A 23,676-nucleotide genomic window follows, 5' to 3' on the forward strand; every position below is an offset into this window, starting at 1 on the left:
TTTGCAGGGGGAGTTTAAAAAATGGACTAGGGAGATGTGAGCAGAGTTTAAGCAGCATGTGTGTGTTTGCATCTTGACAATGAGAGAAGCTTGCCCTTACTATCATTAGGGAGAGAAGGACATCACCTCCATGGAGAGAAGTTCTAGGGGCAGCAGCTGAGATTATTTAAGTTTTCAGCATACAAATGAGTATTCTGTCATCAGGTTAATTCTGCAGGAAGAATGACTAGATGTACTAACAGGTTTCTTGTAAGTTTCTTTTTAATCTGTTTCCTTTTAAAACAGAGGCTTCATTATTCACTCAGCCTTTTTTTCTATATGTAGTAAGCTTGAGTGCTCTTTCCTATTTTGATGATTTTTGCTTTATTCTCCATCTTTTTAAAAAAATAATCCATATACAAGAGGAGTCTAAACAAGATAGCCAAGATTGTGTTGCAGTTTTCAAATTCAGAGTGTTAGAAATAGAACAGAACAGATCTTGGTTTATTTTTTGTGCAAGGTTTTGTTTTGTAATTTCTGCCTGGTTTGGCCTGGGAACCTGTTGACCAGTGATGACTAGAACGTTTTCCATGGCAAGTAGAGGGAGAAGTAGTGCTGTGTTTCAACTTTAATTAAAAATAATTGTTTTCCCCTGTAAGACCTAAACCCAGAATCATTGGGAACTGAATGTAAAACATTGCAGACACCTGGTTGGTATTTTCAGGCTCTTTTAGGGCTGCAGAAGGAGTGCAAAATGAGAAACACGCTAGTTGGAATCATTGCTGTTCAGAACTGCTTTGAGCACAGCAAGGCCATCAAGAAATCATTGATAACCCACTTCAGTAGCAGCGATGAGAACTGGGCTTACTGGCCAGGGAAGCCAGACCTCTAAAAAGATGCAACAGAAGGGAAAAGGAAGTAGCAAAAATCTTCTTACCTGTCCTTAAGAGTTGAGAAGAAAAAATTGTAATTGATGAACTTAAAATTAACCAACCACCACAACCATGTAATGACATAAAAATGAGAATCTGGAGTGATATCAAGGCTAATATTCTGCCAGCCTTCTCTTCTCAGTAGTTGTTAGACATTTCTTAGGAGGAGCTATGCTTTGTACAAGCATTTTTGCCTCTGGATTGCATGGGTGAATGCTTTACTCTAACTGTTGAACTACTTGAAGACTGTACTTTGCATTATAAAAAAGGAGGAGAATGAATGCTCTTTGTAGCCATCAGTAAGGAGTCTGATAATGTTTTGGTGGCATTGCCATTGAATAAGCAGTTTCTGGAAGAACTAAATATCAGTTTCCTGTCCTCCAGAACATCCTCTTATGTATACTTTTTATTTATTTATAGTTCTAGAAGAGGTTTGGGCTTCTGAAAAAAAAGGGCAAAAAATTTGAATCTTCTTAAATAAGAAACCAGAAAATAATCTTTGAGAGATTTCTGCTGTAAAAGCATGGCAACATGGTGCTGAGAGGGTGTTTACCAGCCAACTGGCCAGAGGGCAGGAAATGCAGGAAAAAATGGGAAGACTGGATGTGAAGAACATGCAAAAGAGCCAAACGTCTGGATTGCATGGGATTTGATTAGTGCAGTTCTAGCTATTGCTCTGTTGCCTTTGCAAATGAAGCTGAGCTCTACTGCATCAGCCAGCAAAATGAATGTGATAGGTATCAGATGTAGCCATGTGGTTGTATCTGTCAGAGCAGCTGGGACACATTGCACAGAGTTTATTCTGGCTTTATGCTGACAATGGAAGGACAGGTGATACCTGACCTGGTGTTAAAACCTGTTGGCATAAAGTTAACCCATCATAACTTTGAACAAATTTAATTTGTTGGGCTGAGGAGGGGTGGTGGTGTACTGGACCAGAGGTTTAGTTCAGCATATTCTGTATCAGGCATTAGGAATCCCAGAGACTTGCAATGACACCTTGTGAGTGTCAGATGTAAGTGTCCCTTGTTTGGCTTAAACGATTGTTTCAGGATTTCATGTTCAGCGGCTATTTGCTTCGGTTAATATCCTGGTGGAGCTTGTCATACATTGTGGGTTGTAAGAATGAAGAAATCCTATCTGAAACATATTTTTTTTTTTTGCTTAGGTTTCTGGAAGGGTGCTGGCACAGCTATGTACAGAAAAACACAACTGTAATGAGAACTACCCATAATAATTGGTTGAGTTACTCATAAGTCCTCCTTAAAGTCTTAAACCATTCCTTTCTCAAGCATCTAGCTAAGACAAGATTGGTGTGGGAACCTCCCCAAAAAGCTTGCCAGGTGCCAGTTTCCCGGATCAAGGAGGGGACTGGCTGTAGCTGAATCCCATGGCTCTTACAGCGCTTACAGATCAAAGCTGCCTTCTGTTTCTCAAGCTAGGGCTGTCTTGCAGTGGTTGCAGGTGTAATGCACTCTCAGTATTAAGTACTACTTAATGAGTAATTCTTGACTCTGCCTTCATGTTCTGGGTGAATCCAAAATTATAGCTGTCTGGAATGTGTCACTCCCATGGTCTGGAATTGCTCATTTAATCTTGATGGCCTGGATAACAGAAGCAAAAGGCAGAGGGAAAGGCATTTTCTGTGTACCGCCGGGAGCAGATATGGAGGAAGTGAACTAAAAATCCGCTGCTAGTAGCAGCTATTTTAAGATCCGACAAAACCCACCACTGTTGCAAACTTGGGCCAGGTAGGAGAGAGAGTCAAAGCTGCATGTTTTAGCGTGTTGAAGGCACTAAAATTCAGGGCTGCTTCTAACGCTGCTCATCGTTTACCACTTTGGTATGGTATCAGGGAACCAGCAGAGTGCAATTTGAATTACCCAGGCTGTTCTTTGGGATATTTTGAAAAAAGATAGCCGCTCAAGAAGAATTCTGTTGGGGACTGAAAGGCATATTAACAGTTGTTTGTGGTTTGTACTATAAGGACATACAAAACATCTAAGCTTATCTGAATAAAGGCAAATAGGTGAACTTTGCCTGTATTCACAGCAAGGCCCATCAGTTTATTTGTTCAACCTACACTTGTCTGTAATGTAATGTATTTTAAAGAAATTAGAAGTGTATGTGCACAAAGTGTAATGTATTTCAGTAGGACTTTGCATAGAAGAGCTAAAAAAAAAAGTCATACAGGGGAGTGCTGGTCACAGAAATATCTGAAGTTTGATCATGAGTTTTATGAAGATGATGAGATGTAGTAAGTGCTGTTGGGATTACAAAGAAAGGCAGATAGGGGGACTTCACATTTGCTTAGAGGATAATTGTGATACTTCTTTTAAAAGGCAAATTAAAGACAATAATCCCAGGTGAGAGTGTATCTTAATATTGCAGGTGGAGATATAGTATGTGTCATAGCAGGTTTGCCAGGTGTTACGTTAGAACAGATTTGCTCAGACAGGCCTTAGAAACCTTTTTGGAATTTGTCCAGAGACTGTTAACTTTACAGAGTGCACAAGCTTTAACCTGTGCTCATTCATCTATTACTTAAGAGGTACTTTGGGTATATAGGACTTAAGATTTTTAATATATATATATATATATATTTAATGTGTACACTTGAGATGGCTTAAATATATGGAGGGAGGTCTAGGGGTCTATAGGACTGCAGAGCCCCTAGCTGTGATGTAAAGCTGTGGCCTGCAGTAATTGCAGGTTCCAACATCATGATCTGAGGAAAAGCGGGTTTTATCTAGATGGAGTCTCACATGTTGGGACTGGTAGTTTCTGTGGAACAGGACTCCAGATTAAAGACAGACAGCTGCAATTATTTCATTTCTTGAAAATTAGGAATGTCCCAAGGGCTTTTAACAAATCATCACTGTAACAGCTCCCATAGTACTGTGCCCTTTTATTTGGGCATTACTGTGCTAGATTTATCTCAGCAGTAATATGTTTGTTTAATATGTGATCACTGCTTTTCCTCAATAAAACTGTCTGACACTGTTTCTTGTTTGCTGACATAGTGCTATACAGCATTTCTTCTTCAACTTCTTTCAGAAAAGTCTTTGTTAGCACCTCTATTTGCAGCTTTCCAATAATAGAAATAGGTTTCTGTGTATTTTTCATGTTACCTACTGCACCACAGGGATGAATTGTTTCGACAGAGCCTGGCTAAACTTCGAGAGCAGATAGTAAAGGCAAATACACTGGTGAGAGAAGCGAACTTCTTAGCAGAAGAAATGAGTAAACTAACAGATTATCAAGTAACACTTCAGATCCCTGCTGAAAACCTCAGTGCCAACAAAAAGGTAATGACAGCAAAGAATGTTGGAAAAGGTAGTTCTATGACTAATCTGTGTAGACATATATAACATCCATGTAACTTGAGGCCATAAAATGTTACTTTTGTTAGATTACACATGGGCAAAATATGGGCGCTACCTGGCTTTAATATATTAGAAAGTGAATAATTGTAACTAAAAATGGGAACATAGCATTAAGTATGTTTTTTACCATTCTTTCAAGTGTTTGATCACCATATGTGCATGTGGTTTGTGAACAGACATTTGTGTTCTGTTGCTGTAAAACCTGCGTTTAGTTATGTTTGCAAAAATTACCGGTTTTTGTTAGATGCCTACAATTTCTTTGTCTTAAAGGTTTTCTAGTTGTAGCGCTGCTGTAAATGTAATGATAGCAATTAGGATAATATGCTTGTCATAAGTGATTTGATTGAGAGTGTTAATGTTCCTGTGTGAATGGTAGTTGTCTGAGAAGGACAAAGAAGTCTGGATCCTCAGAGATGTATAGGGTATGTTGTGTTTGAGGACAGAGATAGTATGGCTGACATGCAGAGGGAAGCTGTATGTTCTGTATTTTATTCCTTTTTAGGAATGCAGTTTGAGTGAAGAGTTAAACTACTTACATGCACCTTTCCTGCAGTGATTATTTTTTCCTCTGATTTAGAGGGGTGCAATAGTAAGTGAGCCTGCTATTCAAGTGAGAAGAAAAGGAAAAGGTACTCAAGTGTGGACTATTGAGAAACTAGAGAACAAATTGATTGACATGAGAGACCTCTATCAAGAATGGAAGGAGAAAATTCCTGAGGTATTGTATATATTTTCTGAAGGGGGTCAGAGGTGGAGCTTGTTTTCTTTGAACCGCTTTTAATATGTTGTACAGATAAAGTGCAATGATTTCATATATGAAAGGGTACAGTATTGTGGTTTTTTAAAAAAAAACAAACAAAACCAGAAAAACTGTAGCTAACACTAAACATTTAAAATTCTCATGCAGAATAAAACACAGCTATGTCCTATCCTCACTTGTATTCTCAGATATAAGCGTGCTGAGGTCAGATATAATTGTGCTGAGGTAGTGACTCATGATACCACTAAGAGCCTCTCTTTACCTGGCATAATCTAGATGCCATGCAGATAGGCAGCAGCTCTGAATGGAAGCAGCAAACTGCATTAGAAAAAAAATTATTAAATTGCTAAATTGATAATTATTAAATTATCAGTTATTAAGTAGTCAGTATCAAAGCTAGCAAGGATGCTGCTTAGATACACTCAAGGTGCATAACACATTAGTGGAGTAGAACTTGATCTTAAAATGTGAAATATTCTGTAATTTCATTTGTATATCCCCTAACCTTAAAGCAGTGAAGAAATCAATTGAAGATACTTAGTCTACATAAGTATCTCCATCAAAACTAAGTGGCATTTCCTGAGAATTTAAGTGGTAGGTTAGCCTTGAGAAATAAGTGTGAGACTTGTCAAAAGCTTGCTTGTTTACTGGCAAGAGATAGATGTGAGATTTGGTGTTCTAGAAGACGTCCTCCAAGTATCCAGGTGGAAGTGCGTAGGAAGTATATCGTGCTGTCTTGTGGCTGATAAGGGAGCACCTAAATTACTTGTATGAAGAATCATTCTCAAATGTGTTTGAACAGCTGTTGTGCCTTTGTTACATGCCTTGGACAGGACAATGGGAATCTCTAAAATCATAATACAGGGGAGGTCAAGCACTTCATCTGTGCCCATAAGACAGCGATGATTTTGCTGCTGACTTTAGTAAGAACTGATAGCACATCCTTTGAATATATTATGTCTGCCTGAACCAGGATTGTCCTTGCCATGACCTATGTCATCCATAATGCACGTGTTCTACGTGCTACATAGAAACACATAGGTCAAATGCATGTGTTGAAGACAAAGGAGGAGGAGAAGGGAAGGAGCTAACAAGTCCATTGAGGACTGCATATCGTGCTAGGAATCTACATGAATTCTTTGTGGCTGTGTATGGGGTACTTGTGTAGAAAATGCTGCAGATGTGATCTCAGCTCTATGGGAGTCATAAGAATCACTTGTAGGCTTAAGTGGGAGTCATTCTGCATCTCCCCTTTTGCCCTTGTAGTGGCACCCAGCAGCCAGACCAGCTATTCAACCTGGGAATGATTTGTCCTCTCATTTAAAAAGTGTAAACAGAGCAGAAAAGTAAGGTGAAACTTCTTGATATCAATGGCTGCTGTGCTTGCTCACGGTAAAATCTGCTTTGTCTTGACATCACTAAAAAAATGCAGGTCATTGTATTACTATATCCCATAGTAAAGAAAGGGTTGTATAACGTCTCATCTCAAAGATTTTGTTTCAGATTTGTGATATGCTTCTAGTTTCTTTCTACATGTGTACCAGAAAGGAACAGAAAAGATTGGTAGTGACTTAATTTTCATGCCATGATCTTATACTATGTGGTTATTTGATTTTGTGTTCCCACGCTTACAGTTTTTGACATAACTTTTATGATCTTTAAAACAGATAAGGAAGCTCATTGGCAAAAGAGGCGATCCTTTTTACGAAGCACAAGAGAATCACAACCTAATCGGCGTCGCCAATGTGTTTTTGGAGTGCCTTTTCTCTGACGTGAAGCTGCAGTATGCTGTGCCCATCATCAGCCAGCAGGGAGAGGTAAAGCCAAAGAGTGCCCTGACACAGGGCGTGCTGGGTGTCCCTGTGGGGGTAACGTGGCTGTGTGCTGGGAAGCTTCATGTACACTGGGTTTTTTAACGAGCAAATGATGCTTAGTGTCTTGTTTCCCAGTGAATAACTGTTTTGCAGATTGTTGTGTGTGTTTTCCATTTAGTTGTTTACAATTGCCTGGCTACTAAAATAGTAGAATGAAATTCTGACTGTCAATGTAGGTAACTGAGCAACCCCCAGCATATTAAGGTTCTGATGTACAGTCATGACACTGTATGTCTTTTCTGTTGTGTGTGAATTAAAAAGGTCAGTAGTTCTGCATACAAATAATTTTTTTTTTTTATTCCTTTCTCTTCTTTTTTGGCATTATTGCTTTTCATTTGGTGGTTGAGAGCTGTTCAGTTCTGTTTCTGCACACCTCCTAGAGTTAGATGTTTACCATCTTAATATCTTTAAGTCCCTTGTGCACAGGTTCTTAGTATTTGTCTTGCCTTAGGTTGCAGGACGGTTGCATGTTGAAGTAATGCGAGTCACTGGGTCTGTCCCAGAACGTGTAGTAGAAGGAGATGACTCATCTGAGAACTCCAGTGAGAGTGGGAGTCTGGAAGTCATGGATAACAATGGAGAAATTATTCATAGAGCAAAAAAGCTCTCATGCAGGGTGAGTGAGAACACATGATGAAGTTAACAGTTTCAGGCCTTTGTAACTATGTAGTTGGTCTGATGTAAAGTACTAAGCTATGTAGGCTATTGCTTGCTTAAAATTCTCTGAAGAGAAGAGAGAGACTTCTCTTGTTCCGGTTCAACGTAGGTCAGTCTAACTGGCTGTGGTTGCCAGTGGCTGAATTAATTCACATTAGTTCCTGGTATGTGCAGGTCTACATCATAAATACTGATGTTACAAGGACTGTCCTTCTTGGCAGATGCAGAAAGGGAAACAATTTTTCTGTGTAACTACCTCCTACGGTTTGTTTGATCATCTAATGTAGTATCTATAGGGTGGTGTCTGGATTTCATTTCTTCTGTGATGAAGTGCTTCATTCTCCATTTGAGCTTATCAGCTTCCTCAAAGAAAACATGTACATGGGTGGGCTGGTTTAGATGCATGTAACTGCTTTGCTTGCATCTGCGTTTCCATATATGCAAAATACAGATTTCTTAAATAGGAAAGCCTTAGAAAACAATTGAACGTGTCCTTTAAAAATTCTTCTTGGCTGTTGGTACTTTTGGATTAAATATTTAGTTTTTGAACAATTTACAGTTGAAGAAGAAACAATCATATTTATGAGAACATCTGTTTTGTCTTCTCAGGTAAAAATAAAAGAAGCAACTGGACTACCACCTAATCTCTCCAACTTTGTGTTTTGTCAATATACATTTTGGGATCAATGCAAGTCAACAGTAGCGGCACCAGTGGTAGATCCAGATGTGCCTTCACCTCAGAGCAAGGATGCTCATTTTACAGTGACCTTCTCTCACTGTAAGGTAACTACTTTTATTATGAAACAGTGTTACTGGGAGGATGGTATGTTTGAGATAAGCTATTTAGAATTTGAGCCTTGTTTCGCTGGGGGAAGAAGGAAGGAATCAAGTCATATGACTAATGAATTTTGACTATACTTTAGAATGCCATAATATTTCACTTCATCACCTCTTCAAAATGCAGCAAAATGAAAAAATCTTGTAACTAGTGGTCTTTTAAATTCAGATGTCATCTGTAATACATGGGGGATACTATAGTTTATATAATGACATCTTATTATATACTTGTTTGGTAAGCTCGGTAACTTAAAAAAGATCATTGGAGCTGTGACATCATTTTATGGAAATTTTCAAAACATGAAATGCAGTATGCAGAAGCAGGAATTGCTGAGATGATATGTTTCACAACTTTCTTGACCAGAGTTGAGCTTTATGGTCCAAACTGTATGGTTTTACCATGTGGGTACTTAGTTGTTTGGTGTGTCCTTACAAACTAGTTGAGGAGATACAAGTATTTCATTTGATTGCATGTGATTTGTTTTTTTCATTGCCAGGACTATGTGGTGAATGTCACAGAGGAGTTTTTGGAGTTCATTTCAGAAGGAGCTCTTGCTATTGAGGTGTGGGGTCACAGATGTACTGGCAATGGCAGCTCTGTTTGGGAAGTTGATTCTCTTCATGCTAAAACTAGGACACTACGAGACAGGTACAAATAAATTACACATGAATGCTTCCATCACCTTTCCAAAGGCTTTCTAATACTTGTGGTGTACAAAATATAGTTTGGTGAGGCAACCATTAGTTTTTGTGGGGATGTCTTTTTAGGTGGAATGAAGTAACTCGAAGAATAGAAATGTGGATTTCCATACAAGAATTGAATGAGATGGGAGAATATACTGCAGTTGAACTCCATCAGGCAAAAGATGTAAACACAGGGGGGATTTTCCAGCTTAGGCAGGTACGTATCTTTTCCATGTTGTCTTATTCATGCTTAAATTGATTCTTAATTTTATTCTTAGTTTCTCTCTGTTTTTCTCTCTCCCTCCCTATCTTTCTTTCTATCTCTCAATTACCTGTTCAGGGTCATTCTCGCAGAGTTCAGGTGACGGTGAAACCTGTACAACATTCGGGAACGCTGCCTCTCATGGTAGAAGCAATTCTTTCAGTCTCTATAGGTGGTGTGACTGCCAGGTCAACCAAGCTGCAAAGGGGCTTGGACAGCTACCAGGTAAGACAGTTACTTTTTCATGCGTTGATTTATTTCTTGGTTTTGTTCTGCTGTTCTAGAGCCAGCCCAACGTAGTTCCATAAGGGACCTTAGCACACTGATACATGATATGTAATTTTGCAGTTTTATATGTGGTTGAGGCTAATATGTATAATGTGAGCATATGGTGCTAAATCTGCTTCTTTTTTTGCTTATAACTCAGTGTATAACTGATAAAGAGCCAAGTATGGTATTTGAGTATACACAAAACAGTGGCAGTATGGAAATTGTTTTTACCTTTGTGTGTAGAGGTGATTAATAGTAGATTCCTAGCTCCATTAGTTTCCCTGCCTTACGAGGATGGTGAAAATTGAGGAGGGGAAAAGCAGAAGGAAAAAAAAAATTAATAGAGAAAATGTCTTATAGTGAAGATACTGTTTATCTTTTCAAAAAGGACTGAGCTGTTACTTGATCAGAATCAGAAATAGCCATCACTGAATGTGAAGGGGCTATTTAATTTAGGAGAAAAAGTTCATAAGAAGTATAAATGGCTTCAAACTGATACTGGGCAAATTCATATTGGAAATAAAGCATGCTTTTAACAGTGATGGCAAAGAAAAAGTGGGATGAGCCACCCAGGCAAGCAAGGTGCCTTTTGTCAGAAGGGTTGCATTCAGAACCACAAGTAATTATAGCCTTAAATACAGATGAAACTGTAAAATGTGAAGATTGGTGATATGCTTGCTCAGTCCTTTTTCTGACACTGTATGATAAGGGTTTTTTTTATAAATATATTCACTAGTACTCAAATCATGGATGAGATGCTATAGTCTATAATGAAAAAAAAATCTTTCTACCTGTTAATAAGACTTTGGTTATTTGAATATTGTAATTTTAACATTTGAAAAGTTTATTTGTGGCAGAAATGTTTGTATTCAAGTTTTGGAGTATTTCTGTGAGTTTCTTTGAGAGAAATGCATGTTCTTTTGTGTTTTACAAAATTTATTTTCTCCTACCAGAAGGAGGAGGATGATGGTGGTGATATGGATAGTTACCAGGTATTGCTGCTGTTGCTGTCAATCCTGTGGCATGGGGCACACCTAATGCTAATAGCCAGCAACTTTCAAATGAACAAGCATACTGGAGCAAGCAAAAGCGGCTTTGAAATATATATATGCTGTGCATTTAAGAGGCTACCTGGGCTATAAAACACTGCTATTTCAGTTTACCTTGTGACTTTATACTCTTGCAGTGTGCTCTCCTCTCTAGTACTCAGAAGTAAGCTCTCCTAACTGGCTACATGAATTGCTATGTGAATAAAAGCTAGAAACTTTAATTTAGAATGAAAACAGTTTCCAGTGAATATCACAGGGAAAAGAACAACCACCTGCGGTTGCAGGCATCTTTCCCAGCCAAATTATACAGTACAGAGGTTTTTGTTTGTTTGTTTTCAAAAGAAAACATCGTAACCTTTTAAGTTGTGCAGTTTTCTGAAATGCTAGTGGGGGAGAGAAGGGAGGATGCGAGTGTGAGGAATACAGAAGCTTCAGTGAAGCGATTTTTTTTTTTTTATCTACACAAAAACAAACCTTGAGCCTGGCTTTTTGTGTGATAAGTAAATATAGGACAGTCACAGTTTAGAAAGCATAACAGAAGAATCATTTAAAAGGCAATGAAGGGCAAAAGAGGAAATGCCTAAAGAAGTAAAACACATTACAGATCTCTACATGGAAGTCTTATTTCTAGTAGGCAGCTTTACAGAAGTAAAACCAGTTAGGTGAGAATGCTGACATCTCTTAAGATAATGTATTAGGTTTTACAGCAATCTTAGAGATACCAGTTAGGTACTAACTTCTTGCGGGCTGTTTATGCGCTTCCTGACTTATCACAGAGAAGAACGAACCAGATTTTCTGTGATACCACAAAGCATGATTGCATGATGGGTTTTGTTTGCATGAGAAATCTTTTAATTGCACTGATAGCAGCTGCTAGCAATGGAATTTTGTGCAGGTTTGAGGGCGTACTGATCTGTCTAATCTTCAGGAGAACTTATGATCAACTGATGATACCTGTTTTTCCTATTCCATATGCTGATTGCCAAAGTTTGATTGCCACTTCTGGAGTAATTAGCTTATGGTGTATAATTCTGTTCAGCAACTGAGGCAGTCACATTTTCTTTTCCTCCTGTTGGAATTTGAGACTTGAAAGCAAATAAGCTTCCATTCATGTGTGATGAGGTGCTTAATCAGTGTGCATGTCATTCGGGGGGGAAAAAGTTTCTGCATCATGCAAGCTGTTTAATATCAATTCTGATTAAATTATCACAAAATTCACTGCCCTTTAATCTTAACCACATAGCCTAATAATTTTCTTTTCTCTTTCCATGTTAGGAAGAAGATTTAAACTGTGTACGAGAAAGATGGTCTGATGCATTGATAAAACGCAGAGAATACTTGGATGAGCAGATTCAAAAGATCAGCAATAAACAAGGTTTGACGCTTAAAGTACCTGTCATAAGTCCTTTATTCCCTATATCACGAAAAATGTATCTCATATATAATATTAATCTCTTTCACTGTAGAAAAGTCTGAGGATGATATAGAACGAGAAGCCCGGCTGGTTGAACAGTGGGTAGGGCTGACAGAAGAGAGGAATGCAGTGTTTGTTCCAGCACCAGGCAGTGGAATTCCCGGTGCCCCCGCAAATTGGTATGTTCAGAAAAACCATTGGAGTGGTTAGCTTTTTCTACATGAACATTGCACACTACAAGGTAAAAATCTGAGGATGTTTTAGAGCTTTCTACGTTTTCCTGTAATGCTACCAATTATACTCAGCTGGCAGAAGGTTAGAAGGTCAGGTACTGGTCTGAATGTAAGAAAGGTTTGCTTAGTTAACATATTATATAAAGTAGCTTTGAGATAAATTCAAAGGTGATTTTCAAACCTTGAAAGCTAACATACTATTTTATACTTATTCAGAATTCTGAGAGAGTTATTCTGTAGTTTGACTCCTTTCAAAAAAAACAGGTAGTTCAAAAATGAATGGTAGAACATGTGGTAATTTCATTGATAAGGGGTGGGGAGGGAAGAAGTTCTGATTTTGAAGGATGTGTTCTCTTTTCTCATTTAATTTCATTTAAATTTGTGTTTTAACTAAGATCATTGGAACTGACATGCAAAAATGAGGAATGCAACATGTTAGATTTGGGAAAGTGTGGACAAGAAATAGTGCTCTAATCAAGTGTACACTGATGTCTCTGATAATATCTAATATCTGTTCTTCATTGGGTGAATCATGTAATGATAATCTTTCCTCACCATTTTTTTCCCTTATCGACCTGAAATGTGCTGTGGTCATACAGCAAAAAGTGTATTTATTGATATAAAGACTATGCCTTGCCAGTAGTTACATATCCAGTTGTTTGAAAAGTTGCTAACCTTTTTGTATGAGATAACTGCAACCAGTTAACTTTATAAGAAACAGAACAGGATGTTTAAAACTTGTCATCCTCACAGCAGCTGAAATGTGCTGTGCGGTGTGAATTAAGTTTTGGTAAAGCAGTACGTTTAGCTGCATGTGTAGATAAACAAAACATTGTCTGTGCGACATAGACATTCAAATTGGCCATCAAAATGTTGACAGGTTTAGTAATTGGTTACAGTTAATATGAATCTTGCATGGAGATCTGTTTGCCCAAATTAGCTTAGGTATGTATTTGCCATCCTTGTTGACAGTTGTTTGTTTTGTTTCAGGATTCCACCTGCAGGAATGGAAACACATATACCTGTCCTCTTCCTTGATTTGAATGGTATGTTGTAATGGCAGATTAAGAAACCTGGGAGGGGAGAAATTAGTCTGGATTGATAAATTGATAATGGAAGAATTAACCTGAAATGTCTGAGAAATCAAAACAAGTCCTGGCAGTGTCACTGTCTGATGTGGCTTGTAAAATGATTTTTCTTCTGATTCTGTATGTTGGAATAATTATCTGTAGAGGCTTAAACAGCTGGTTTAATGAAGAGTGTGTTAAGACTACAATGAGCGTTTTGTTCAGAGAATCTAAGTGTCCCTTTGAAGGTATTTAGTTTTACATGTGAGAAGTGTGCAAGAATATATATTCTTAGGACACAGATACACTGTAAGCAACAAGAGACTAGAGTTAGCACCACGTTTGAGGACTATTTAGGAACAAGTCTGTAAGTATAAACTTGGACATAAAGCAGAGGAGGATCCACAGGCCTTGTCACATCCAGCACTTCAGTGGGCTACTAGAGATGTTTATATAGGCAATAAATTAATATCTGCTTTAGAAGCTGCTTTTGGAAAACGATATACACTCCTTCCTTTACGCTCAGGAGAAATGTTTTTATTTGTTTATCAGCAGAGATTAGCAAATAGAAGATCAAATAGGATATTTAAACAGATCGATGGATCATTGCACAACTTTTTTTTGATTAGCTAAAAGCCTAATGTAGCCGGAACTGCTTTTCTCAATTTAAAGATTCCCTGATACATCAGAAGTGATTTAACTAAGAGAGAAGCTGGGTAGGCTGACAGGTGAATAAATCAGAAATTTTCTGGCTGGGTAAGTTAATGTTATGAATACCTAGAAAGAGTTTAGAATTCCATTTAGGTTGTGCAAGAATGTGTTCAGGCTGAGTCTTAGCCTGGTTTTACTTCCCTTCTTTTGTATGCTGAAATTGTCTTCAAAAAAATTGCATGGTAATAAGATTAATAAGGATTAAATGTATTATGAAATGGGTAGGACTTTATTACAACTTTGTATTTCAACTTTGCCTCTATATATTAATATCCTTTGGTATAAAACTATTTCATTCTTTGCACATTTGTTTCATTAGCTGATGACCTCAGTGCCAATGAACAACTTATAGGTCCCCATGCATCAGGAGTTAACTCAATACTACCAAAGGAGCATGGGAGTCCATTCTTTTATCTGCCGATCATAAAACACAGTGATGATGAGGTAAATTGTTAGCAAGCCTCCTTCTTGACAACTGCAGCTTATGTTAACACTTTATTCGTGTGTTTTATTTTCTACTTGTTATGTATTTAATCACTATTATTACTATATTTTTGTCTTAGAAGTACCATCTATATCTAGTGCTGCCTTTATTTTCTGGCCTATTTGTTTAAAATTTAAGAGGATAATGACTTGTTAGCCCTTCTTCCTTAGTTCGGAGGTGACAAGTCTTAGCTCTTCTTGGTGAAAGAGTAATTCAGCTGCCTGACTCAAAATCCCTTCTTCTTTCCTCACCCCTTCATCATTCCTGTTTCAGGCTCTTGATTCTTCAGAGAAAACTACTTCATTTATTGTGCACACTAGGCAAAGCTTAATGTTTAAATAACTTTTTCCTTTGTAGTACACAATTACTTTTTTAAAGATAAAGTTTGGGAATTGTTGGAAATGAATGATTCTGAATCCATTTTGGAATTTCTTAACTAATTTCTTCCACCTTCTGTGCCAACTCAGGCCATTGCTTAAGAGACCATTTCCAGAATAAACAGGATGCCGAAGTTGGGGAGGAGGCAGGGGGAAGGGAAAAGACGTTCTGCAGGACAGGAGTATGTTTATTCTGTATAGGCCTTTATAACCTAATCCAATACAGATCCAAGATTTGCCATTGAATTTGATAAACTTTTAATACAGTTGCAATAGGATTTGTATTCCTTCCTCCAGTCTTGCTTCTGCTTTCCTCTCTGCCTCCATGTGAAGACTTCCTTCTGAAGCAGCGTTTGCACAATGCAGGGATTGTGCTCACAGTTGTGTTCCCCAATATCTTAACAGCTCTCTTATGCTCTTCTGATAAATTCCTCACTATGAAAAGGAGGTTTGACCCCATTTTGTTCAATGATGCTTATTTTTCTTTCATTAAAGAATTGCTTTACTTCATGTTAAATCACTGCAAATTATACCTTTTGTTAGAGTAATTTGAGTCTTTGATTTCCCTTTCCTTCCTCTATTTCATTTGTCTGCGTAGGTTTCAGCCACTGCTGCCTGGGACTCTTCTGTCCATGATTCAGTGCACCTGAATAGGGTAACTCCTCAAAATGAGAGAATTTACTTGATAGTGAAGACTACTGTGCAGCTCAGCCATCCTGCTGCAATGGAACTGGTATTACGCAAAAGGATTGCAGCCAATATTTATAACAAGCAGGTAAGAAGTTAACATAACATTTTATTATTATTAATTTTGTTTGATATCCTTAATTTTATGAATGTGTTTTCTTAGCTACTTGCTTCATTTTGTGTAAGTTTGGTTCCCCCAATTTTTATGAAAGACAAACGAAAAATAGATTATTATAGGTTGCAGGGAAGCTGTGCATTTCTGGTATATGCCTTTGAACTGTCCATTTTTCAACCTGATTTTGTTCAGAGTGTAACAGGTGCTACTTTTATAACAAAAAAGGAGTTTACCTTCTTGCCTGTGCAACTCGAAATGTTCTTTGATTCAGAGAAGTTTGCAGTAGCTTATCTAATACAGGGTCACTGTAGCCACTCTATTCCTGAAAGCATCTTCGGTGCCCTCAGATGTTCAGTGTAAACACAATATATCTTTTTTCTTTCTCTTTGCTACTTTCTCTGTTAATTAGAGACTAGGCTTGTTTCCCACCACTACCCAAACATATACATTCTCTAACCCATTTTTACATGATGATCTCTGATAGAGTGTTTACTTTGGCCACAAGAGTGGTTGCTGTTACCCTGCTTTGCTGCTTCGCGGGTTTAGAAAATGAGATGCTCTCTGAAATCATGTTCCTTTCTGTTTGCTAGATGATTGAGACCAAGAGCGTATTTCAGAATTGCTTCAGATTTTGCAATGCAATGGGGAGAGGAGCACAAAACAGCTGTGTACTACTAAGCAATTTACTAAGCAGATGAATTCCACACCTCTTTGTATTTGTTGTATTGTCCTTTGCTAGTTTTGTTTGTCTAAAATGCCTTATTAGATGAAAGTTAAGTTTACAGTTAGTCATGTGAGGGCTAACTAACCTGACAATGAAGCATGCTAAGCTTGTGATTACAACAGTGAAAACTCTGGTTACTATTTCAGTTATGGCTAGAAAGCAGAGTTATGCTTTGCTATTGCAAAAGGAATTTTCTACCTGTTGAACAGGTGACTGACAAAATGAGAAATGTTGGTATCTCTACATTCTTACAGTCACAGTTTCTCAGTTACAAGTTACTACGCGAGCGTAGGGCTGTAAAGAGTGCTTAAAGGATCATTAATGCTAAAAAGGAACTTACGGTCCTGAAAAATGTGCTTTTGTGGTAAAATAAAATTTTTCATTGCAGCCTTTTATTTCTTAGAATGTAATAAATAATCATTGTCAAAACAATAATTGAAAATTACTTTTTCTAGAGTTTTACTCAGAGCCTGAAAAGGAGAATATCCTTGAAAAATATATATTATGCCTGTGGAGTGACCTATGAAATAGTATCCAATATACCAAAGGTAAATTATACCCTATTTCTCTCATAAATTCACTGAAGGGAACAGAATGACCTACTGCAGTGGGTGATACTGATTGGGAAGTAAATGTCCTGCTTCGTTAAGAGGAGGCAGCTTGCCAAAGTGTATATCCTGAAGTTCAGTGGTGAAATCACGTTTACCTTTAAACAGTTGAAAACTGTAGGGATTTTATTTTCTCTTCTACTGTGTTTAACTGAGTTCTTGTAGTAGAGCTATTTTTGAAATGATATTAGTGTCTACAGAGAGAATATAGAGGATACTCAGAGGGATGTTCAGGTCAGTGAAAACAGAATAGCTGGGAAAATGAATTTGCAGGAATATAAATTGCTTTTTATAGAAAAAATGGTACAAATTGTAAATCTACTATAAAATTTATTTTAAAAGTAAACTGGACAAATGAAAATGTAAATAGTCTCGTCACCATGTAATTGTCACTTTTGTGCAGTAGTACTTAAAATTTAAACTCTAGCGAAATCACATAGAATATTTAAGATTTGGGAAGGAAGTTGCATTTACTTGCCTAGGAAGTTGTCATTAGTTAATCCTTAACATATGTGATTTCAGGTTATATATGCATTATTTCTAGAAGTACATTGACTACAGCAGAAGTGCAAAACTTCTCCCAAGCATGACCTCTTCTTAGCTCAGCATCATTTACATCTGTATTGAAAAGTCCTGGATCATTGATTATAATTAGGATTACTGATTAAGTTAAGGATTATCGATCCAAATTAATTTCTGGATTGAGATTGTCTAAAGAAGTGATTGAATACATTAAAAACAATAGGCTTTACTTTTTAAAAACTTCAATAGTGTAACTTTTAATTTAGGCTACAGAAGAAATTGAGGATCGCGAGACCTTAGCATTGATGGCCGCAAGGAGTGAGAATGAGGGCACATCCGATGGTGAAACGTACATTGAAAAATACACACGTGGTGTGCTGCAAGTGGAGAACATTTTGAGCCTTGAACGACTAAGACAGGCAAGGAAAAGGCACTTCTTGCACCTTTTGAACTGGATTATGAGAATTCAAGTAGAGATGATTGATCTTTTAAAAATATTAAGTGTTGGTTGTTTTTTAGTTTGGTTTTTTTTTTTTGAGAGAACATTGGACAGATAAATGTAAGACTAAGTTACTTCTGTGAAATGCAGAATCCCACTAGTGGTGGGTCTAGTAACTGTAGCTGGCTATGGTGTAGTACGCAGAACCTGAACAGGCGAAGGCCGAACAGTGGTGTGTGCAAATTAAGATTTGTAAATGCAAGCCCTGTTTGCTGTTGTTAGCCATGCTGAAAAAAGTTTCTATTCTGCTCGATCATTTCTCATGAGGAGACCATGGCATTATTTTTAGTGTGTTCTTTTCTTGACACAGGCAGTCACAGTCAAAGAGGCACTCTCCACCAAAGCGAGAAACATCCGCAGAAGCATCAGCACTCCAAATGTCCACAATGTAAGGACCCTTTATCCTCTGGTAAATTAGTACTAATGGGGCAGGGGGGTGCTGTTTGTGTGCTGATGTAATGCTTGCGCAATGTGATATGGTAATGATTATTCTGAGCTAGGACTAAGCAACCTGTAGGAAAGTTGTCATGAATGAAAACAAAAACTCAAAACCCCTCCCCACAACTGTCCATCCTAGCAGATAACAAAGTTGACAGGGAAGTGGGAGGGTTGGTCGAAACTCTTCTCCTTTTATAAGGGTATTAGTTTTGGAAGTAGTTTAGGATGACAACTGCCCTGATTCAGATTACTTTTACCTCAAAGTCCCTTTAATTTGTTTTCATAGAGTAAGGGATAGTTTCAATTTCATGTACATTATATGTGTTCTCCTATCACCCACTCATACAGCACAAACATAGCTGTCCTTATAAATAATCTTATCTGAAAAGAGAGAACAGAAAAGTTGTTAGGACTAAATGATCACAGTGTTTCCTCAAGGCATTATATTTTATAAATAAAAGGTAGGCATTTTGTCATTCTGCCTTTTGGTGTTGTGTAGGTATCCTGTAGCCGACTAGATCTTTCTGCCTGTGATGAAGATGATAAGGTATGTAAATGTGACAACAAATGGCACGCATTCTCAGATTTTTTTTTCCCCCCTCTTTGAAGCAAGATCTGTTTGAGAATTGAAAAAAAATAGGAGAACAGTATTTTTAACTGTGTGTTTACATAATATATCTTCAAAATGCTGCACTAATTACATATTATTTTGAATTAAACCTTCTTATCCTTCTCTGCTCTTCATATTAGAAGTGTAGAAACTGATATTTAAGAAGGGGGACGTTATAGCAAAACTTAATATACTTCACTGAAAAGCTAATTACCTTCTAAACAATCCATTTGTGTGAGACAGAAAATTGTCTTAAGTTAGTAACTTCACATTCCTTCGGTTTGTTGGGGTTTTTTTGGTTTTGGGGTTTTTTTTGTTTGGTTTTTTTTTTTTTTTTTTAAACCCCTACCTTTGAGTTTACCTATTAATTTTTCCATGTTTGCCTGTATCAGCATGCATATTTATGTATTTTTGTTTCTTAGGGTTGGTCTGAAAGTCACCTAGATATATCTGACTGTTCTTCCAGTTATCAAGATGTATCATGCTATGGTACTTTACCCAGGGAATCACCTCGCAAAAGCAAAGATGGCAGTGGTGAGACTTTAAAGTATATATGTAATGACAGTGTTTGTGGTTTTTAAACTACTGCATTAAACTGAAAATTAAATTCTCAGTGCTCCTTTCCTACTAAATGCATTATCCAGCTTCTTGCTTTAGCAGCTAAACATAATCTAGAAGTAGGAGAGAAAGGGAGAAATGCATGAAGACATCCAGGAAAGGATGGGAAGTTGGGGGTGTCCAAAAAAACAAGAGGAAGGCAGCTAAATGTGAATCAAAACGGGGGGGGGGGGGGGGGGGGGGGGGGGGGACAAAAAGGAGCTGCTGTTGTTTTATGAATTTCAAAATGAAGATGCTTTTGTTAAAGTGGGAAGGGTTCTTTTGCAGGTTCTTTACATGATTTGGATATTTTCTCTGCCATGTCAGTGTGTCACAGGTGCCTTATTTTCTTCAGTCAAATTGCAACATGCTTTTCTTGACCAGGCAATACAGGTAGAGATACTGCTGCAATAAAGTGGGACTGAGAGTTTATTCTTTGCTTCCTTGCCTATAACTTCCTTTTTGATCATCCTGGTCGTGCAGGATTGCTGGCTTGGTTCCAGGGCAGAATTGCAGTGTTGTGGGCAGAGGTCAGGTGAGGCACAGGAAGCAAAGAGCTGTCAGTTGCAGTTTCAAGGACCTTACCACTGTTTTATGACTGAGATGAAAAGGAGAAATATTGGAGCCTCAGAATGGAGGGGGCAGATACTGCTATTTTCTGCTTTCCTTCTGTTTCCAGACTTCTTAGAGGGGCATAATCTCCCCTTGTTGAGCTCTGCATTACCTTGTCCTTGGGCCAGCGGTTGAATACTAAAATATTGACATTTTTTCTGTAGCCAGCAACTTGCTAAAGGCATGGCTTAACCTTCGGTTGTTTTGACTTATACTCTGCAGTCAAGATACGAAGAACTGAAATACAATATTTTTGCTTTTTTACCTAGGTGTCGTAGCAGAGAATTCCCATGCTTTAATGGCCAGCCCTTTTAAAGCATTTTCTCCTCAGCCACCAAAGTTTTTCAAGCCCTTGATGCCAGTGAAAGAGGAACATAAAAGGAAGACCCCACTTGAAAGCCGACCTCTCCTTAGTCAAGAGGTAATCTTTGAAAACCACCTGTTTTTTTTAAATGAGATTGAGTGATTTTGTGTACTTGGCAAATCGTTTGCAGCATGCATCTGTTGCAATAGAATTTTGTAGTTCTCTGGTAAAATTAATCAGGCTGTTCTTTATATGTGGTGGGGCTTTGGTATTTGTTTTTTACCTGAAACACTGGGGTTTTTTTTTTCACTTCTTGGTAAGTATTCTCCTTTACAGGGTACTTCTGTTCTATTTTAAAGTAACAGTAACCTGCATTTTTTTCCTCCAGCAAGATGTTGGTGTGTTTTTTCATAGATAAAACGTAATTCTGTGAAACAGTGTTCTAGGGTGGTTATAATTATGACCTTTATTCCTCAACCTAAAACTCTGTTGGGAGGAGCACATGAGTTTCTCTACCTATTAACTTGAATTTTGATGTATATGTGGCCAGCATGGGTGTTTCATCATGTCTTAATGCCTTTCTAACTTGCACGCATTTAACACTGTGGTCAGAGTTGTGGTTTGCGTGATGTGTTGTGTGTCTTAACCTTTGCAGAGCATGCCTTCATCTCGGGTGCATTGTGCTGGCTGTGTTGTGCCTTCAGGAAGTAATGGCAGCAGCATGCCTGTAGAAAGCAATAGCATACGTGAGGAAAAGATTGTAAGTTTTGTACCAGTTTCTGTTATGAGGCCTGGTGGTGGGCTTAGGGCCATTTGGTAGTGGGCTTAAGGCGCTTACGCTACTGAAGTAGAAAAAAGGTGTAATGTGGATATAATCACTTGTGATTGATTGTAACTAATGGTTATAATGAACAATTACTTGCCTGGCTTGCAAATGCAATCTGTCATTGGAACTAACTCAGTCGTTTTTTTGCGTTTTGTTTTGTTTTGTTTTGGGTTGTGGGTGGTTGGGGGTTTTTTTTGTTGTTGTTTGTTTGGGTTTTTTTGGGGGGGGGAGGGGTTGTTTTTGTTTTTTATATTCATGTGTGATTTTTCTTGTGGGGTGAGCGGGAGAGGGGAGGCTTTAGTTTTTACAGGGCACAAACGATCAAGTAAAGGGTGCTTTAGTGAACCGTGTTGTTGTCACTCTAATATACCTTGTATGTTACCCAGATTTTGTGACTATACCCCAGAGTAAATGGAATGATCCCATTTGGTGTAAGTAACCATGCATTTAGGTGTGAGTACACTATAAAAAGCTTCTCATTGCCTGATGTGGAAGTAATATGACTAAAATAAGATTGCTGCTCATAATTAACCTGCAGCCTGTCTTCATCATAATTCAGGTGGTGAATTGAGGTGGAGGGCTTTTATTTTAATTTTCACCTGCCAAATCCTTTTCTCATTGCTGCTTCAACAAAAGGAGGATCATCATTTCTGCTGTATGATGGACTCGGTTTTTGGGCTGTGGAACATGGCTGTAAATACTTGCTTTAATCAGAGCTTTAGATTTAAAATTCAGAACCTTCAAATTATTTCCCTTAAGTATTTATAGGCCTCTCTTACCACAAAGTGTTAGTGATGGATTCACTATTCAACAGTTACTTTCTTTCCTACCGTATAGCCAAGCCATTAAAAAATCTGTTCTGGATTTCTAATGCTATTTTGTAGATTGTTACACCAAAGTATCCTGAGCGTTCAGGTGTATATATTTGAAGCTTGGCTGCTGGTTTTGGGTAGCAGCTGTTTTATTCTCAATCATGTTAATTTTCCATAAGGTAGCTGACATGCTGACTCACACTGAGTCACTGATACAAATAGCATCAAGGTATTTGGAAGACAACATCTTCTAGCAGGTTGAAAAACATCCCTTGGAAACTAAATTGTTACAAAATTTTTCATAGCAACTTCAGGGCAGTTTTAATCCCTTGAGTAAAAACAGGGTCCCACCCCATGCATGCCCTGAATTAACCTAGGCGTTTGTCTGTGCTGTTTTCCAAAGATAAGCAGAAGCTTTCGGAGCTGGAAAAGGGCAACATCCTGCACCAGGCTTTTCCAGTTAGAATGGAACTAATTCATTGAACACTATAAACCTGCTGTAGCCAACAGGGCCCTGGAAAGAGCTGTTGTTTCAATTCTCAGCTGCTTGCTCCTACCCTTGCACTGACTGCTTCCCTTGCATCAACATAGCTTTTTGTTCGGTTGCATAGTACGTCAGATGAAGGGAACTGATCCATCCAGCTGATGGCTAGACTACCATGGAGTTATATCTCATTTGGATCTACTCCCCTGTCTGATCACCTCATAGACACTTGAGTGGGTACTGGCGAGGCAGGCAAGAACTAGCAGCCACTAGTGGGGAGGTGGTTGAGAAGGCTACTTTGTGTAGCCTTGCCAGCTTATGGCATTGGGTTTATCAAATGATGGCTTCTGGGTTTTTTTTATCACTTTAAGAAGGAAGCCTTTGTAAGATGTAGGCTTCCCAGGCTACCCTGCATTTTTCAGAGCTGGAGCAAGCCTATGTTTTAACTAGGCCGGAGTACGTATTTCACGCATTTGGATGAATAGTGCTCTCAGAATGAGTTCAGAGATTACACTAGGGCAAGCATCACGGCTCCACGCGAAACTTCAGCTGTCTGCTCTCTGTCTGATTCAGAGTGAAGTTTTCGCTTTATTAATCAATACTGTAAATGATCGCTCCAAGGTACAGAGCCTCATACTCCTAATTAATCACTGGATGATTGGTGTCACTTCAGGTGTGATGTTTGCTTGCATCTTACAGCATGTAAAAAATGCCGTAGAAGTAAAGCGACTAAACATACAGGAAGCTAGTAATACTAACTACATTAATGTTCTGCATCTAAGTGAACATAAGAATGACGTTTGGCCTTTTTCTCATGTTTCTCTGGGATCTGTTCTTAACTTTTCTTGAATATTCAAAACCC

At 38.1% G+C, this 23,676-nt stretch overlaps 1 protein-coding gene across 7 annotated transcripts in view; it reads left to right on the forward strand.

Annotated features, from left to right (window-relative positions):
- Window positions 1–23,676, forward strand: part of KIF13A (kinesin family member 13A) — a 119,854-nt gene that overhangs the window by 87,277 nt on the left and 8,901 nt on the right. For 4 of the 7 annotated variants that reach the window (XM_075493771.1, XM_075493766.1, XM_075493770.1 and 1 more), the window contains 21 exons: window positions 4,057–4,219; window positions 4,875–5,015; window positions 6,725–6,874; window positions 7,383–7,547; window positions 8,198–8,371; window positions 8,923–9,074; window positions 9,194–9,326; window positions 9,450–9,596; window positions 10,595–10,633; window positions 11,966–12,065; window positions 12,157–12,283; window positions 13,328–13,383; window positions 14,435–14,559; window positions 15,575–15,751; window positions 16,958–17,050; window positions 17,899–18,051; window positions 18,442–18,519; window positions 19,069–19,116; window positions 19,602–19,713; window positions 20,658–20,809; window positions 21,348–21,452. In XM_075493771.1, the coding sequence (XP_075349886.1) occupies window positions 4,057–4,219; window positions 4,875–5,015; window positions 6,725–6,874; window positions 7,383–7,547; window positions 8,198–8,371; window positions 8,923–9,074; window positions 9,194–9,326; window positions 9,450–9,596; window positions 10,595–10,633; window positions 11,966–12,065; window positions 12,157–12,283; window positions 13,328–13,383; window positions 14,435–14,559; window positions 15,575–15,751; window positions 16,958–17,050; window positions 17,899–18,051; window positions 18,442–18,519; window positions 19,069–19,116; window positions 19,602–19,713; window positions 20,658–20,809; window positions 21,348–21,452 (2,590 nt within the window). The remainder of the gene's footprint in view (window positions 1–4,056; window positions 4,220–4,874; window positions 5,016–6,724; window positions 6,875–7,382; window positions 7,548–8,197; window positions 8,372–8,922; window positions 9,075–9,193; window positions 9,327–9,449; window positions 9,597–10,594; window positions 10,634–11,965; window positions 12,066–12,156; window positions 12,284–13,327; window positions 13,384–14,434; window positions 14,560–15,574; window positions 15,752–16,957; window positions 17,051–17,898; window positions 18,052–18,441; window positions 18,520–19,068; window positions 19,117–19,601; window positions 19,714–20,657; window positions 20,810–21,347; window positions 21,453–23,676) is intronic. The other 3 variants (XM_075493767.1, XM_075493768.1, XM_075493772.1) reach the window with 3 other exon arrangements.

This window comes from Mycteria americana, chromosome 2 (assembly GCF_035582795.1).
Source record: "Mycteria americana isolate JAX WOST 10 ecotype Jacksonville Zoo and Gardens chromosome 2, USCA_MyAme_1.0, whole genome shotgun sequence".
Taxonomy (NCBI): Eukaryota; Metazoa; Chordata; class Aves; order Ciconiiformes; family Ciconiidae; genus Mycteria; species Mycteria americana.